This window comes from Channa argus, chromosome 18, assembly GCF_033026475.1.
Source record: "Channa argus isolate prfri chromosome 18, Channa argus male v1.0, whole genome shotgun sequence".
Classification (NCBI taxonomy): Eukaryota; Metazoa; Chordata; class Actinopteri; order Anabantiformes; family Channidae; genus Channa; species Channa argus.
In genome coordinates this window covers 3,498,104-3,514,431 of record NC_090214.1, presented here as the reverse complement: position 1 = coordinate 3,514,431, position 16,328 = coordinate 3,498,104, and the positions used below count along the sequence as shown (strand labels likewise).

General features: G+C 40.5%; 2 protein-coding genes across 3 annotated transcripts; one reads left to right on the top strand and one right to left on the bottom strand.

Annotated features, from left to right (window-relative positions):
• Positions 1 to 4,764: 4,764 nt before the first annotated feature.
• Positions 4,765 to 9,134, bottom strand: s100z (S100 calcium binding protein Z). Of its 2 annotated transcripts, XM_067485152.1 has the most exons (4): positions 8,808 to 9,134; positions 7,240 to 7,560; positions 6,968 to 7,141; positions 4,765 to 5,438 (listed from the first exon to the last, which is right to left on the bottom strand). In XM_067485152.1, the coding sequence occupies exons 3-4, from the start codon at positions 7,106 to 7,108 to the stop codon at positions 5,283 to 5,285; spliced, it is 297 nt and encodes a 98-aa protein (XP_067341253.1). In that variant the 5' UTR covers positions 7,109 to 7,141; positions 7,240 to 7,560; positions 8,808 to 9,134; the 3' UTR covers positions 4,765 to 5,282. The 2 variants fall into 2 exon arrangements, with proteins under 2 accessions (XP_067341253.1, XP_067341252.1); XM_067485151.1 differs by having other exon boundaries at positions 7,240 to 9,134.
• A 4,820-nt stretch (positions 9,135 to 13,954) lies between these two features.
• ch25hl2 (cholesterol 25-hydroxylase like 2) lies at positions 13,955 to 15,843 on the top strand. The gene has a single exon (XM_067485253.1). The coding sequence runs from the start codon at positions 14,512 to 14,514 to the stop codon at positions 15,409 to 15,411; it is 900 nt and encodes a 299-aa protein (XP_067341354.1). The 5' UTR covers positions 13,955 to 14,511; the 3' UTR covers positions 15,412 to 15,843.
• The last annotated feature ends 485 nt before the right edge of the window (positions 15,844 to 16,328 follow it).

The following is a 16,328-nucleotide window of genomic DNA, read 5'->3' as shown; positions in this document are numbered from 1 at the left end:
GATGATGGACTGATTTGCTCTTCGGTTGGTTCCTCACTTTGGTCCACATTGGATTGTCTTTCTAACTGTCGAATTGACTTCAGTCAAATTTTCTACGAGCAAGTTTAATCACTTGGCTTTATTTGTAGCTAAGAGTTGGAAAGGAGACAGAAAGTGGTTACAGGAATGTTGGCACAACGCAAAACGTGGAAACAGCTCATGTGTGAGAAGGAGGGGGCAGGAGGTCCGCTGAGGGGGAATGGACAACATCTGATGGGTGGATGGCGCATGGCAGAGGACAGCGCAGCAAGTCAATGAACCTGAGAAAACACGGGAATCATCACTTGTTACTGACCTATGGACTTCAGTGATCCAACGACTTCCACTAACGTTAACATTTGTGGTTCAGAGCAACACGTGTCGGGGATTATCGTGAACTTGGGCACCAACATTCACATTTCCACCAATTATAATCCGTTTTGATGACGATATTTCGCACTAGAGGTATCAACAGGTCAAATGAAAGCGACAATATGTTACTGTAGAAATATGGTCCGAAATCGCATCATGTGGAGGAGCGAAGTCAGACTCATTGAACAGCACTGGGAGCAGGTTTCACCCTTTTGACTCATTTCCGCTTGAATTATATGTTTTTCAGCTTCCTATTTATTGTAACTTGACAATACCAGAATGATAGAAGATGATAAAAGTTGGTAGCACATGTTGAAAGAGCAGAGCAGGGAGAATTACAGTCTTATATTATTCCTAGTTTAAACTACATTACTTAGCTTATTATAGTGCTGGACAATGAACCAAAGAAGTGCCAGTCCTTCCCACCTGGGGTGAGGGTCACTAAGTAATGATAACTGGTTTCACTTTTGACCAGATGAGCTGGCGTATAAAGAGCCATTATGAGATAATCACTTTTGAAACTGAGGATCATACAACCTGATTTTAAAACAGCCCCTGAATCCAACAGAAACCCTAATTCATGCATAACATCTTTAAGGGTCCATACACAGTCTGTAGATACTGAATCCTAAGTTGTGTAATGTAACCAGAGATGCTCTCCACCAGAAGCACTGCCAAATGGCAAATTCCAGCCTAAATGAAAGATTGTAATACATCAACCATGACACAATTATTCACAACTCCGTGAAAAAGCCAGGAACAGCAGGGGACGCAAAAAGGAAGTCTTCCCTAGACCAGAACGTCTCGGTTTGGTTCATCCTTTGTGGTAGCGCTTCTCTGAACTGAGACACGTTAGCTTCAGGTAAAAGAATGTAAAATGTTCAAATAGTGTAAAAATGACAATTACATTTTCTATTGAGCTTGAACATCATATTTATGTAACTTTCCTTTCTGACCCACAGACTGTGAGTAACGTATGAACCACAGGAGACATCAAAAGTGATGCAAAGTCTGTCCACTGTCATCAACAGTTTTGTTTTTCTTTGTGGGAGACGGATTACCCAACAGGGCCTGCAGGATGACATTTTTCACCGGTGTGTTGTTGTCTTCCCTCCAGGGACGACCACACAATTTTCCAGAGTAAAACCAAGCTGTGGAAAATCTGTCTCCTCACATGTTGCCCTTCATTATAAGATCATCCTCCATCTGTGGCAAAACAGCATCGAAGGTGTTCAGACATATTGAGGATTCATGTGATTGTTGCCTAATTATACTTAAAAATGAGGCAAGTGTGTTTTAAATGATTTATTTAGAGATTTATTTATCTGCCATTTTGAGGCCACTCATAACTTAGAATTGTAACAAAAAGTATCTTTTCGTGCTTGATAGACTTTTACATTTTTATTTTAAGAGAACCTCCTGAATTTAAACATCTCTTTTTTTTTCTGGAAGTATAATAAGGTACAGTATTTATTCTTATTCTTAAAGGTTAAACATTTGCATATTTAGGAATTTTAATGGTTATTTATAGTATATTAAGTATATATTAATAGTTGTCCAAAAGATGATAGTAAAATCAAATTATACACAAATGGGGTTAATTCAGGGAAAAAATGTCCAGTACAGGAGAACATACTTAAATACAGTTAATTAGTATGCGTTAGTATGATAAAAGCTCAATAACCCATAAGTTTACTTTTTACACATCAAGTATCATTTAGTCAATTGTTTGTGACATTATGTTACTTCACATCCTGAGTAACAAAATAGAAAATCTCTGTTGTTACTCTGCCATGTTGTTTAATGCAAAACGTGTCAAGTGTCCTCTGAGCATCTTTATAATTGTCCTTGCACAATCCATCAGGGAGGTCGTGGATGCTATTCGCCCTGCACCAAGTAACCAATCCCTCACCTCTGTCTGCAGCCACAGCTATTTTAGGGGGGTCGGCGTTCTGCCCTTCGAATGAAAACTCACACACTTCATCTTAAATTACTCTACTACAGAGTAAAGTCCACATGTGTTGTCTCTGATGTTTGCATTTAGGAAATGATTCCTATATTTCATTATCTCAACGCATTAATAATAACTTAAGATTTCATCTTTATGATATGTGCTATATCGGGGACAATGCACTAACCCAGCATAATGTCAGTCCCGCAGCTGTGTCACCCTCCTTAAAAATGCCTAATTCAACAAGGTCTATATCCCATGAACTTTTTTGCCAAATTCTCACTTTCTCCATTGTCAGCTGAGACTGTATATAGGCTGAGGAACCATTACACACAGACACAGGTCACTGTTAATGAGGAGGTATGACACAAACAGTGACGCACAAAGTGACGAAGTGGGGGGACGGCCGGCATGCGGGAGATAACGGCTGGAGGCATATTTTAAACACATTCGTTGCAGATAGCTGCTACATTTGGAAGAGTGACACTTGAGGAGAAACTCTCCTGGAGACCTTTAAATGTACCACACGGAACCTACAGAAAGCTGTAAGAAAGCTTCATATGCTGTTCCTCCCTTCCTGCTTCTTGACTCACACACAACAGCAGATACAGTATTGACATTGGCATGAAATTAACGCTGTATCTCCTAACACGTCGAACGGTTTGAGGAGTTGCACGTGCACTTCAGGTGCAAGCGTTTTTAATCGCAAACGTTTCTTAATTGCCAGTAATTTCCCCCCCCACCCCACACCGGCAGAACTGCACGTGACACAGGAAGCTATCAGAGATGGTCACGACTGATGACTCAAACCTCACAATCCGTAGGAAAACTACTGAAAGCCAGTTCCCGAAGTTGATTCTCTCAGGGAATATAAAAAAAAAAAAAACAAGTTCATGAACATTTTGAAGAGTGTGTGTGTGTGTGTGTGTAAGTGGAGGGCGAAAGAGTTCGAATATAAATATCCACGTTTAAAAATTATCAAATGACTCTTACGATTGATTACAACCTTTTATAAATTGAACAAAAACATAATTACTGCATGGCATCTTCCCATGGGAGCCAGGGTGATTATCCTGCTCCATTACAGCCAATCACAGAGAAATTGCATTGTAATGGTGAGCACTTGTGCAAGCGCCATCTGCGCGCATAAAAGCATCACACTTGCCACTGTATTTTGTTTCAGTAATTTTCCTCCACGTCACAGCTAAGAATGTCACCGCCAATTAACTGTCTGGCTTGGTATTTTGGGACAAGAGACGTTCAGAGGAAAACCCTTAGAAAATACAGATCAGGTCTGTACACTTTTGCCCTCTCCTCAAGGTGAGAGCATCGGCAATTCTGCTTGAGGGGGGAACATGTTTACATGTGATTGGCTGATGTTGCTGGACCCAGGTGGTCGATGTGCACTGGGACGCCATGCGTCATCAAGGCGCGGTGCACTGTCATTTCCCAAAAGCCTCTCTCACCTTGTCAGATGTGAGAGAAAGCAGAATGCTTTTTCCACACACACACACACACACACACACACAGCGGTAATGTCAATTTATTAGATGAACCACAGTGTATTTTAAGTATTTTCAGGTATTTTACTTGAGGATTTAAATTTGTGTGTTTACTATATTGCAATTTGTATTTGTATACTTTCACACTGCTACAGCTACAATGTCTAAAACCTTTTGGCTTTTTAGTCTAACGTCTAGTTGGAGCCACTTGTCACATGCTTCTGATATTTTTGAGTTGTACTGTCACAGAACGGAAGCTCTTTTCTTCAATAAACACACATTCCTGGTGTATAGTGTTACCATATTAATCATCTACTTACACTAAGTACTGACTACTAACTTCATCTACACTGTCAGAAAACAAAAGTACCAAAGGTGCAGCCACATTTGTGTAGTAAAGCATTGATAAATACATCAGAGGGACATCTTATGTTTTGGTACTGCTAAACACTGACGTGTGATTTCTTCTTTTGCGTGCTGTAATCATTCCACCAGTTCATGCCTTTTAAAAACTGACTGTAAAAATATTTATCTTTAAAGGATATTTTGGTTCTTTACCTTTTAACTGTAACTTTAAGAGCGGGGCTGAAAACTTCTTCCACCACTGCACACGCACCATGAATCGTATGTTTTAATGTCAGGACTCCCACCCAAAAATCTTAATTAATGAAAGAAATTATGTTTCAAGTGTGTTTTATTTGAGTCTTTATTTCATTTTTACAGTGCACCAATTGTCGGCCTGAATTTCTACAGGTTTCTACATTTGGTACAAAATACACAAGAATAAAAATGAATAATTTGACAATACATCTAAAAGCATGAAATATTACAGCGTACAGTAAATCCCTCTATACTAAAACCTAATCTGAACACTGAATCTACCGAGTATCAATCCTTTAATGTTTCCAAGCAATTAAAAACGTGGCTTTACCTTTGCACCAACGTCAGGGCAAAATATTTCTCCCTGGGCAACAGTCTAACAAGGGACAAAAATGTCTCCTAATAAATGCAGCACAAGACTGTGACAATGCCTCGTAAGAAAACACAAAACATTTAACTTGTGACATTTAAAAATCCAGCAGAAGGGAGAGTCTCAGCTGGGACCACAAGAAAATGATGACAGAGGTTCCAATGAAAAAGATGCGTAAAAGGTGAATGCCGATGAATTCGCTGGCGGCAGTGGCTGCTTTATGCTGTCATTCAGTGGTACAACTAGAAAAGTTTAAAGCACATATTTGACGACTCCAATGATGATTTCGGAAAACTTTTTCACTTTTTCCATTCTCTATTTTCTATTCAATAACATCTCTCTAATGACTACAGTGGGAAAGATACAAGTTTGGTAAGTTCACATTGAGCATCTACATTCATTAATATTACATTCTCCTGGGGACTTTACTGTTGATGGTGATTTACTGTTGGTTTACATTCATAAATGACTACTTGGATTTTTTCTTCTGCTCTTGGAAAAAGTCATTGCAGGCAACGGTCAGGGCGGCCACCAACACAACAAACTCGTTAAAATCCACCTCGTTGTCTTTGTTAGAGTCCAGGTCATTCATGATTTTCTCCACCAACATTGGATCCTTCTGAGACTGAAATGAGAATAGAAAAGGTTAGTAGTCCAGCTAACTGGGGATGATTCTGCTTGTAAGCCAGCGTAAGTAACCCTTTGGATCATTGTTTGAGCAAATCCAAATACATGCACGACATACGCACGCGTGAAGACATGTTAGTCTGTCATGCTGTCGTTTGATTGTTAGAGGAACTTAATATTGACTCAAGGCAAAAGCTGCCGTCCGTGTCCACTGGACAGCAGAGTGATGTGCTGCTAAATGACCCGTGAGCTGCTGCTGATCACACGCGACATTTATGGCTTTTCTTATTTCCTCCAGGGCTGAAGCGTAAGACATAGTTTTCCCTATCTACACCCAGTGGTCTTTATGTTGTAGCTCTTAATAACGTTTTAAGAATAGTTGAAATTAAAAATCCAGTTCCCACTACAGGCTAATTTAGATGGAAATTATTTTATTAGCAAAATATTACCATAGTATGAATTTCTTATGGCCAAGAATATCAATTATATTCTTTCTATAAGTAGTTCATATGCACAAGCTGTAGATAAAGATAAATTTGACTTCCTATTCTATGGCAGCAAAAACAATAAAAATAAAATAAATAAGCCTGGTAGGAGGAAAAGTAAAAATACAACTGTCTTTGATTAGAATGTTTAGTTTTTGGTGGCAGAACCCGGTTTCACATTAAAATTGAGAAATCAAATAAATTAATAAAAGCAAGTAGGGTGAAAAAAAGAAGAAGTGAATAAAAATCCGATTTGTTTTAAAATAGTACAACATTTGTGTTTCAAGGTTCCTTTGGAGGAAGCCAAGGGTGAATGCTATAGTCCCACTGGGGGTGTGTCTATTCTCAGAGGTGACTAGAGCCCACGGGGATGTGGTGACATCACAGGGCTGTCTATATTTGGAGACGATATGGGCCACTGATGATGATGATGTGCGTGTGTGTGCACCTGAGGCTTCCCAGCCTCACGAGCGTGGACAAGAAGTGAAAATAATAATAATTTTAAAAAAACTTTAAAAATGATATATATATATATATAAATAAATGTGTGTGTGTCTTCAGTCTCATCCGTTTTTGTTGACACTTGCATGTGCACAGTGCTATCACACAGACTCAGGGGCTGAGGCTTATCTCAAATGACCTTATCTATCTCCGTCTCCACATCCTTCATTCCCCCCACAGTGCTACGATGTGAGAGCCACCAGCAGTTACACTTTGACAGCAGGATAGCAATCAATGAGAAAACAATTTCCCTGAACAAGGTCAGAGAGCTGTGTCTTAGATTGTTTTAAAACAATCTAATGAATTGAATGAATGAATTTAACTATAAAGTGAATGAGGCAGCGAGATCCTCAATGCGCAAACTACCATAATGAACAAACACATTGCGAATAATTAAAATTTCTGGTGACAATGAAGAAATCAAGTCCTCTTGAGAACAGCTCCCTCTGTTCAAAATCGTAAGGTCAAGTTTTTAGTCTAAATACACAATAAATCAAACAGACAATAATCAATTTTTAAAATGGGGAAAATTCTACTTTACCGTGAGGAAGTCTGTGAGCTCGCAGTTCAAGAGCTGCTTTAACTCGCCCTTGTTGAGCTTGTATTTGTCGCCGTCATTTCCAGAGTAGTTGTAGAAAACTGCTATGAGCGCGTCCATTGCACCCTCGAGCTGGCTTGGCATTATTGCTGGAAGGGTAAAAACTCTTGCAGCTTCCTGAAAAGGAAACGAAACAGGTGCTAAATTAAAGCGACATTATTCACTCATGAGTAATAACCAGGGTGATCGTTTGCAAGCGTGAGAAGCATCCTTACCTGGTTAGAGTCCTGAGGAAATGTGACGAGCTGATGCTGCGCGGCTTGTTTATTAGGTAATAAGTGAAGGCTAAGTGGGGCACATCCCTATCTCAGTGGTGATAATTAATTCCACAGGTGAGACAATCATGGCAACTGTCTTCCTTCCCAGGTTTTAATCAATGTTGTTAAGTGAAAAACATGTACCAGCGTAACCCTGGAGCTCAGCCCATGGGCATTCATGAAAGCCTGAATTATGCATGGGCCTTCGCACATGTGTCTGCATCATTAAGCCCCGAAGTGACTCCAGCCCTCTGCAATGCTTCATCAGATGGAGAAATCCTACTCATCATGCAACAAGAATAATATAATTGTTTTTATGCTGTTTAATATGCGCCTAACAACACTGCAGAAACATTTAGTGCTTTTGCTTTTATTGATTCAAGTAATGCGTTTATGCCCCATGACAACATAGTAGCACTGTTAGTACAATGTCTAAATGATGCATTTAATGACTTCGCTGCTTATTGCTCTCGGTTTCTATGGAACTATTATGTTCATGACGTCTTTGATGGAAATTTAGAGCAGTCATGTCCTGATTAATTAAAACCAACCCAAGGGAATATATAATCCGATGCATTTTGCTCAGGGGATACTACACATTTCCACTACTGTTTTTTGTTTTTACATTAGGGTAAATATATAACTGCAGATAATATTAATTGCATTTCTTACGTTATAAATTAATTTCTTCTTAAAAAAAAAAAAGTGTTATTTTGACTTTCTGCAATGTGAGCACAATTTCACCCCCCAGAAAGCAAACGTATGAGAAAACGGGCCCCTGGGCACAGAGACATATGATGGTCCACCTAAGATTTCTAGACAGACAAAACAATTATTATGGTTGTTTTTTATGTCTTTGGGATGATTTTGATCATGTTTCAAATGTTTGTGGTCATTTTCTCTCTGTATGTGGTTTATACATGTCTCTTACTGGTCATGGTTGATCACAATGACTTATATTGTCTTTTATGTCATTTAGGTCCAATTTATTGAATTTTTATGTCTATTTTTGGTCAATATAAACAGGCTTTGGTTATCTGGTGTCTCTTATCTATGTATTATTATACTTGTAGAAAGGAGATTATTATACTATTATACCGGTGAGGAAAAAGAAGGTTGCTGTGGATAGTTGGTGTAAAAATCCTCTGCATGCCTAGATTTAGGCAATAAAAGAACTTTGGTCTGGGAATACTCATAATTTGGGAGAAGATATTAAAATAAATAGGTGTCTCAAAACAGTCTTTACCTTTACGTTGTTAGGCAATATTATTATTGTAACCACTAGCTGGCTCTAGAGAGTGATGTGGGTAATAGTAGTTAATTATTAAAATGTCAAAATATTTGATAGAATAAGACAATAGAACATGTGCTTTCGTGACATCCGGAAACATTAAGCATAAATCAATGAGGTTTTGCTTTGGGCAAATTAGCTCCCTGTCTACAGGCTGTTTAAGCTGCTAACACAGTTAGCATAAGTCAGTGGAGTTTTTCTATTACACAAACTAGCATCGAGGCTAACCACTCACCGGTGGAAGGGGATGAGAAAATGGCGTCAGGCCTCAAGTTTAAACTCGAGCGAACTGTCCACACTAACATTTTTAACATACGAATATAAATTATTAAAACAAAATGACTTAAATAGGTGTTCACTATTGACTTATTTATGTTCTCATTGCAAAATTCACACTTGCCAGAATTCGCGTTTGTTCTGGGCCTGTGCCCTTTGACCCTAACCGCACGACCAACAGGGCTCGTGAAAGACGGGACAAACCATCTCACCGGTTAATTCAGGGGTGATCTGACGCCATACGTCAAACTTCTTTACGATTTGTACTTTTTTAAAAACAACTAATTTTCACAATCATTATACACATTTATAGGCTCAACTCTCTTTATTTTTTGATGCGACCTTTTATTTTGTATCCCTTTTATTCCTGAATTTTATTTTTTATAATCATTTCTATATTCTGGGTTACACTTGTATTACGCCATCATTCCCTAACATTATTAAGGGCTGCGAGCGCCTAATCTTCATTAAAAAATACTTAATGAAAAGGCTGAAATTGGCCCGAGTGAGAAAAGAAGTTGTCGTTTAACATTTTGTATATCCCCGCCCCCCCCATTATCTGAACCGTTTTTTTCCCTCAGGTAGTGAATCTTGTTTTGACTTCCATCAGGTTGCTCCTGGTTTCACCTTGCATCCTAGTCAAAGTGGCAGTGGTGTTCATCCTCCGTCACTGTGTGTCCAGCTGCCTCTCTCACATATGACTGTCCCATCTGCGTTGCTGTGTCAGAACTAAGAATGGAAAATAACACTCAATTTGGCCCCCAGCCCCAGAATACAACACCTGTGGGATGTTAAGTTTGTTTGGTGTGACTGCAACTTTTCTTCCACTCACAGCCGTTGAAATGGAGAAAAATAACTTAACATTTATTGAAGTGACGAAGCAGTTTCCCCCACAGATGATAATCGTAGATGATGTGTAGGGAGATGGCTCATACATAAAAGCCCTAACTCAAACTGACACAGTGAAATGTTTAAAATAAAATTCAATAAAAAAGAATCCACAAATTGCTGAGTTGTCTGACGTTTGTGCATTGTATGCATTAGACTACAATATATTTTTCATTCTCAATAGTTTTTAATCGCTTTAGTATTGTGCCTTATAAACGGGGTCACCACAGTGCAAGGTGTTCTTGGAAGTGGACATTTTTATGCCAGATGCTTTTCCTGCTACAACCCCCCCCATTCTGTCAAGGCTCAGGACCAGCACTGAGGTGGTGCTCGGTGGCTGGGTGGGGCCACGCCTGTTGGGTTTGGATACAAGCCCGCAGCTTTCAGCATCCCAACCCAATGCTCTACCGCTGGGCCACCATGCCGCCGGTAGTAGTGGCCAATTTTTTTTGTATTTTATTAAAACAAACGAGCAAATGAAAAAACTTGTTGTGCCACATGTTCCTTGCTTTTATCTAATCTTTATTTTGGAAAGGAAGCAATAATTCATCAAAGATCAATTTTAATTTCCTTCGACAAAAATCACAAAACATGAGTTACACTGCTGCTCTTGTGTCTTAGTAGCCAAAAAGCTCTGCCTGTGGTTTTATGTGATGGAAACCTTCCTACCTACACGAAGAGCTAATATGGAACTCAGGTCGCCTGTAATGTGAGATCGTGCATAGATACGGTTTGTGTCTAGAAGACCAGTAGACTGGACACTTCTGTTGTCACATGCCAACACAAGACACTTTACCAAAGGTTGCCATTTGTAGTTTTGAATGCATTGTCACGCCAGCTTTTGGTTAGATTCCCATGAAAAATGACTCACACAGGTACTTGTTATCGTTGCTTTAGAGAAATTTAGAGTGCGCCCGTGGTACTTAGACCCTTAAAAGCTTGTCAGGATGAGGTGTGACCTGAGGAATTAAAACCTCATAGAGACCGGAGTCCAAGTCCAATGTCAAACTACTGCTATTGCCATTGTTGCAACCATCAGGTGACACGTGACGTCCCCGTTCTCATACAGCTTTGCTTCGCTCCACCATGCTAAAAATACGTACTAATCAAGCAGAAATCATTGCTGTTCTCTGATTGGCCAGAAGCGCAGGTGATGCTCAAAACATTTTAGAAGCACAAAGCACCTCTTCACATTATGATGAAAAATATGTAGAAATACTGCATAGTGTATGTTAAACGAGACATTGTTTTTGCCAGAATAAATCCTCTGACTTTTCCTTTAACATCAGTAGTTCAACATTAACAAAATTAAGATGGTGAATTTTGTGTATATACTATATCTATATGTATTGTTATTGTGAGCATGTTTAGCTCAAAGTTCTCAGAAGCACTAACATGGTTGTATTCGTTTCCTTTTGCATTACTGAGGTGTGGAGTTTGCCTTTGCTCTTTTCTTCTCCTCTTGCAGAAGTGGTTTGTGTGGATGTAAATCGTAAACCTGCACCTGGTAATGACACCATGACACTATTTTTGTTTTTTATAGTAAGTTCCTTTCATCACACCAGTGGAGCTTGCGCATCTTGTCACATAGCCTTTAGCTGCTTGTGCAAAAAAAAAAAATAATGGCAAACAAGTCGAGGCAGAGATAGTCTGTTTCTGCACTTGTGTATTTTTGGCCAAGTCTCAAGTTTAATCAGACAGTTTGTTGATGTAATATCCACTCGTCATAATTCCAAAATTATTTTTATTTTAATATTTTATTATTTTCACCCCTTCCCCTTTTAGCAACTCAGTTCTGCAAAAGATTATTAAGTGGTTTATAATAAAATTGCGTATTCGCAGATATTGATGGGCCCCTGTGAAGCGCAGAAGAGAAAACTAGTGACTCATAATAAGTATTTATTAATGACGTAGCTGTTTATTTTTACTCCCCATGGCAACTGAGTCAACTCAACTTAGTGATGAAGGCCACAATATCTGACAGAAAGCTCCTATGGGAGTCTAACAAGGAAATTGTGAAGTAGAAATCTTGTTAACCTACTGAAGTCAAGGCTTAATGTCAAGTTTGGAATCATCTGTTCACGTGTCAAACAGTTAATAAAACTTTAATTACAGTAATTCTTAACTGAATTACTGTAAATATGAATGCAGACAAACATATTTCTTTATATATGCATATAACTACATTATGTGTCATTTAAACCAAATACTAAAAGTTAATATTCTGGTTAATAATGCAAAATATAGGGAAGCTCCAAGCCCTGGCCCTGAGTATCACCCTAGCTGTGGCTCTCACCGGTCACGATCAGTGTAACTAATTCTGGAGAATTTCTCACTGAAAAACGTAATTCTTTACTCTCTAAATGTGTTATGTTTAAAGCAAGCCGGTAACATTGCAGGGCCTGATTTTGACCTTGTCGTCGTGATTCTGTAGCATGATGTTTCAGCAAGTGGTCATTGTTGGGCCATTTGTGCCACCGGATAGGTTTGTCCTGCAGCCCAGAGCTCTACTTACTGTCCAGAGGGGACGGCCTGCACTGATGGAGCTCATTGAGCTTATTGGTGACGTTTTCCTCTGGGTTTGAGTTGATATCAAGGTCCCGCAGGAAACACTGAGCCTGAGGCTGCAGCAACAATAGTATTCAGAGATGGTGTTTCATTTATTACCCACTGCATGTTGTTGATGAACCACTGACCTCTTTACACACACCTTTGGCATTTTCAATGACTGTCTCTTCACATATTCTAGGAATGACTTCCTCGTATAGTTGCACACATTATCACTGTACACTTTTGCCACTCATTACTGCACCCTGTGCATCTCCCATTACTACACTAACGCTCTCGATCTCTGCCTGCTTACAGCTATTAAATTCTCAACCAAGCACGCTCCAAATGCATTTTCTGGGGTCTGCATGATGTTTCGTGTGTGTGTTTGGTTAAGACTTGATCTTTACCGCCCTCTATTGGCTGAACAGCGGTGTCAGAATATGTCATCATCATCCGACCAGTCAGTAAATTCTAATATGTTCTGCTCTGTGTTTAGTGAGCCGCTACTTTAATCGACTTGATTCTCATTTTAATCTTTATACTGTATCTCTCTGGGTCTACATTGTTTACTCTGCAGTTGTTTCTAAAGCGAGACTTGACTTTGTGGAAAAAAGAACCTGAAACTCTACAGTTCCATGGCAACAGAGAAGAGAATACAACATGATCGTTTGTCATTCTGTGATGAAGCCACAGAACATTAGATGCACTGTGCTGAGATGATTTCTCATCTGTTTGAAACCATAATGAAGATTTCCAAATATTTTTCATTCTTTGGTATTACAGCTTGGTTCGGTGAAAATAACCACTATTTTATATATTGATGCCCTGTTTTTTTTTTGTTGGCATGTAATGGATTGCTTCTATTACAGAAATATTATACATAGATTTGGCACCTGTGCAAAGAGAACTGTTATAAATTAGAGACATTTTGGGAAATATACTTCCTCACGGAGAGATACCATAGCTCTCTTCTCAATCAAGAGTGTCTTCAACAATCAGCTGGTTAGTTTGGTTTAGAATAACGGCTAGAAAATAGCCCAGAGGCCCAGAACTCTACATACATATCTTATTAATGAGCATCAAACACTGGGATTTCACACATGGGATCATATGTCGAAATGCATTTCCTGAATTGTCCAGATATTGCTGTGGGTGGGCTGGGTAGGACAAGAGTCCAGCACATAAAGCCAAATCACATTTAATGTGTTAATTAGTGAGATTTAGAGATGGTAGTTGGCCAGATTGTGACTTTTAACAGGAATGACAGACTCATCTAAGTCATAACAGAAAGCAAATAAATCAATCCAATCAAAAATGATTGTCCAGCCCTTCGGTCCCTGCTTCTAAGAGCAAAGTAAACATAATTCTGTTAATGAAAAATAAATGTTAGGAGCATGAAAACATCAGTCAGTATCTGACTACAAAGCACACAATATATCACATGATATTTATCAAAACGTCTGTTCTCTACAGTATTGCACCATGGAAACAAGAGCTGTGGTAGCTGCTCCGCTCAAGCCCAAAGAAAAATGAAATCCTCTCAGTAAATCAACTCAAACTGGCAACAACCACCCAGCAATAGAAAGGAAGTGCTTTTGAATTCATGTCTCATTTGACAGCTTCTCTATGATTAATTACTCTTCTGGGCTCACGGTTCGTGCATGTATGAGAGTGTTATTGTGTGTATCTGTGTGTGTGTGAGTGCGCGCACGTGTGTGTGTGTCTGATGATCTGAGAGTGAGAAAGGCAGAGACATTACTAACATGTCTCAGTAATGTCACTAATGTCAATCTCACTAATGCTTGCTATGATAATTGGAGCAGCTAGAAGACACCACACCTTGCGCTTTGAAACAAAGTCAAATTCACCAGTAAACGGAAGCTCTCGCTCCATGATTTGGGTCAAAAATGAGAGCTGTTGTGGTCTGGCTCCTGAGTCCTGGCTGCAGTCCTTGTCCCCATGAAAAAGGGCCTTTACACAGCGCCTTCTTTTAAAATGCAGAGGGTGGAGGGGTGGAGGTGGGGCTTGAATATACATAAGAGGCAAAGACAGTCCGCCGGTCCAATTTGGCACAGCATCACCAGACAATTTGCTGTTGCTTAACCTATACGAGGGAGCTGATTGTATCGTTCCATTCATTTAGACCCTCTCTTTCCAGTCCTGGGGTTTTCGAAAATAATCCTCTTGGATCGGCCCTCGTTAGGAAGAGAAACGCCACACCAGTGATGAGCACAGGCAGGTTACTCAGAACAGAGGCTTTATCCTGGATGTCGGATGTGGACAACGTGACTGGGTGCCAGCCCCATGATCTGCTCCTGCAGCCAGCCTGGGACTACCTCCACCAGAACCACCATGACCTCCTGAGGAGCCCTCTCTTCCCTGTAGTCCTCTCTGTCACCACCTACTTCTTCCTGGTTGGTGTGTACACCGTGCTGGACCTGCTGGCTCCCACCTGGCCCTGCATCAACCGCTACAGGCTCCATCCTGACAGACCCGTCACCTGGCCTAACATCTGGACGACCTTGAGTGTCACCATCTACAACCACCTGCTTTACATCTTCCCTGCTGCAGTGGCCCAGTGGCTGTGGAGGCCGCCCACCCCGCTGCCCCGTGAGGCACCCACTCTCTTGAGCTTCTTCCTGGGCATCCTGGGCTGCATGGTTGTGTTTGACTTCCAGTATTACCTCTGGCACCTGCTACACCACAGGGTCCCCTGGTTGTACCGCACCTTCCACGCAGTGCACCACCAGTACAACCAGACTTTCAGCCTGGTCACCCAGTACCTGTCGGGCTGGGAGTTATTCAGCGTGGGATTCTGGGCTACAGTTGACCCCATCCTGCTCCAGTGCCACTGCCTCACAACATGGGGCTTCATGGTCTTCAACGTCTACGTTTCCACCGAGGACCACTGCGGCTACGACTTCCCCTGGTCCTTGCACAACCTGGTGCCCTTTGGCCTCTGGGGTGGTGCACCCAAGCACGATGCTCACCACCAGCGGCCCGGCACCAACTTTGCCCCATTCTTCTCTCACTGGGACTGGCTGGCGGGCACCCACACGGTGCCAAATCCCTCTAGCCATGCTGCTGCAGGAGAGCCAGAGGAGATGAAAGGGAGAAAGGACTAAGAGCTTGAATTAATCTCTCATTGACTCTGCCTCTCCTTTACCCAAACTGCCTCTTTGTACCTGTTCTCATTCCAGCATTCTTGCTCTTTCTCTCTGAGTCTTCTGCCTTTCCTTTCTCTCTCCTTGATATAATTATACTGACTCACTCTTGCTCTGCTCTCTAACAGAACGTGGACATCACAGTTTAGGAGCTGATTATCTCTTTAACATTGCTTGACTGTCTGGTAAGTTGATGTGAAGAAGTATCTTGTACGTTTGTGTCATGCGCAATGACGGCATAGATTTTCCTGTACTGGTGTACTGTGTACATTTTTTCTCTTGATTTTTCATTTCGTGTGTTGTTATTTTGTCACCGTGACATTCTCAGGTCAGTTACCGTACATGTGGAATGTGTTTTGAGCTACTTTGAAAAATAAAGCCGCCGACTTAAGATTTATTTTGTAATACTTCACCAAGTAGTTCTTTTCGAGCGTTTGCTGACAGTAGGTGGTGTGATCTGTCAGAGCAATTACACACACGTTAGCAAGTACAGCCCCCCCCCCCCTCCCCCCCCCCAACACACACACACACACACTCTCCCTCCTCAGCGCTGACCCTCTCACTCACATGCCTGAATAGCAGTCTTTTAGCTGCGTCCCAGTATGATGCGTGGGTGCAATACTAATCCATCATCCTCTCTTTGAGACAAAATGCTCTCACTGGAGGAGCTCTTAATTATAAACTCCCCCCAAAAAAGAGTTTAGTCATCACTGTGCATCACAAATATCGCTTTTGAGAATGTTTTGGGCATCACTTCACATTCAATGGGTGTTTTTCTTTAAAACCCTTTAATGTATTGGAATTGACAGATATTTCCCAAAAACTCTCCTTTTTTTATATTTAATCATAGAATTCTTTGGTTGTACTGAGTTTTCTCA

Coding starts and splice junctions, on each gene's coding strand:
- s100z (XM_067485151.1), bottom strand. CDS start 7,108: ATGCCAAGCCAGCTCGAGGGTGCAATGGACGCGCTCATAGCAGTTTTC. Junction 5,439..6,967: donor AGCTCACAGACTTCCTCACG/GTAAAGTAGAAT, acceptor TTCTCATTTCAG/TCTCAGAAGGATCCAATGTT.
- ch25hl2 (XM_067485253.1), top strand. CDS start 14,512: ATGAGCACAGGCAGGTTACTCAGAACAGAGGCTTTATCCTGGATGTCG.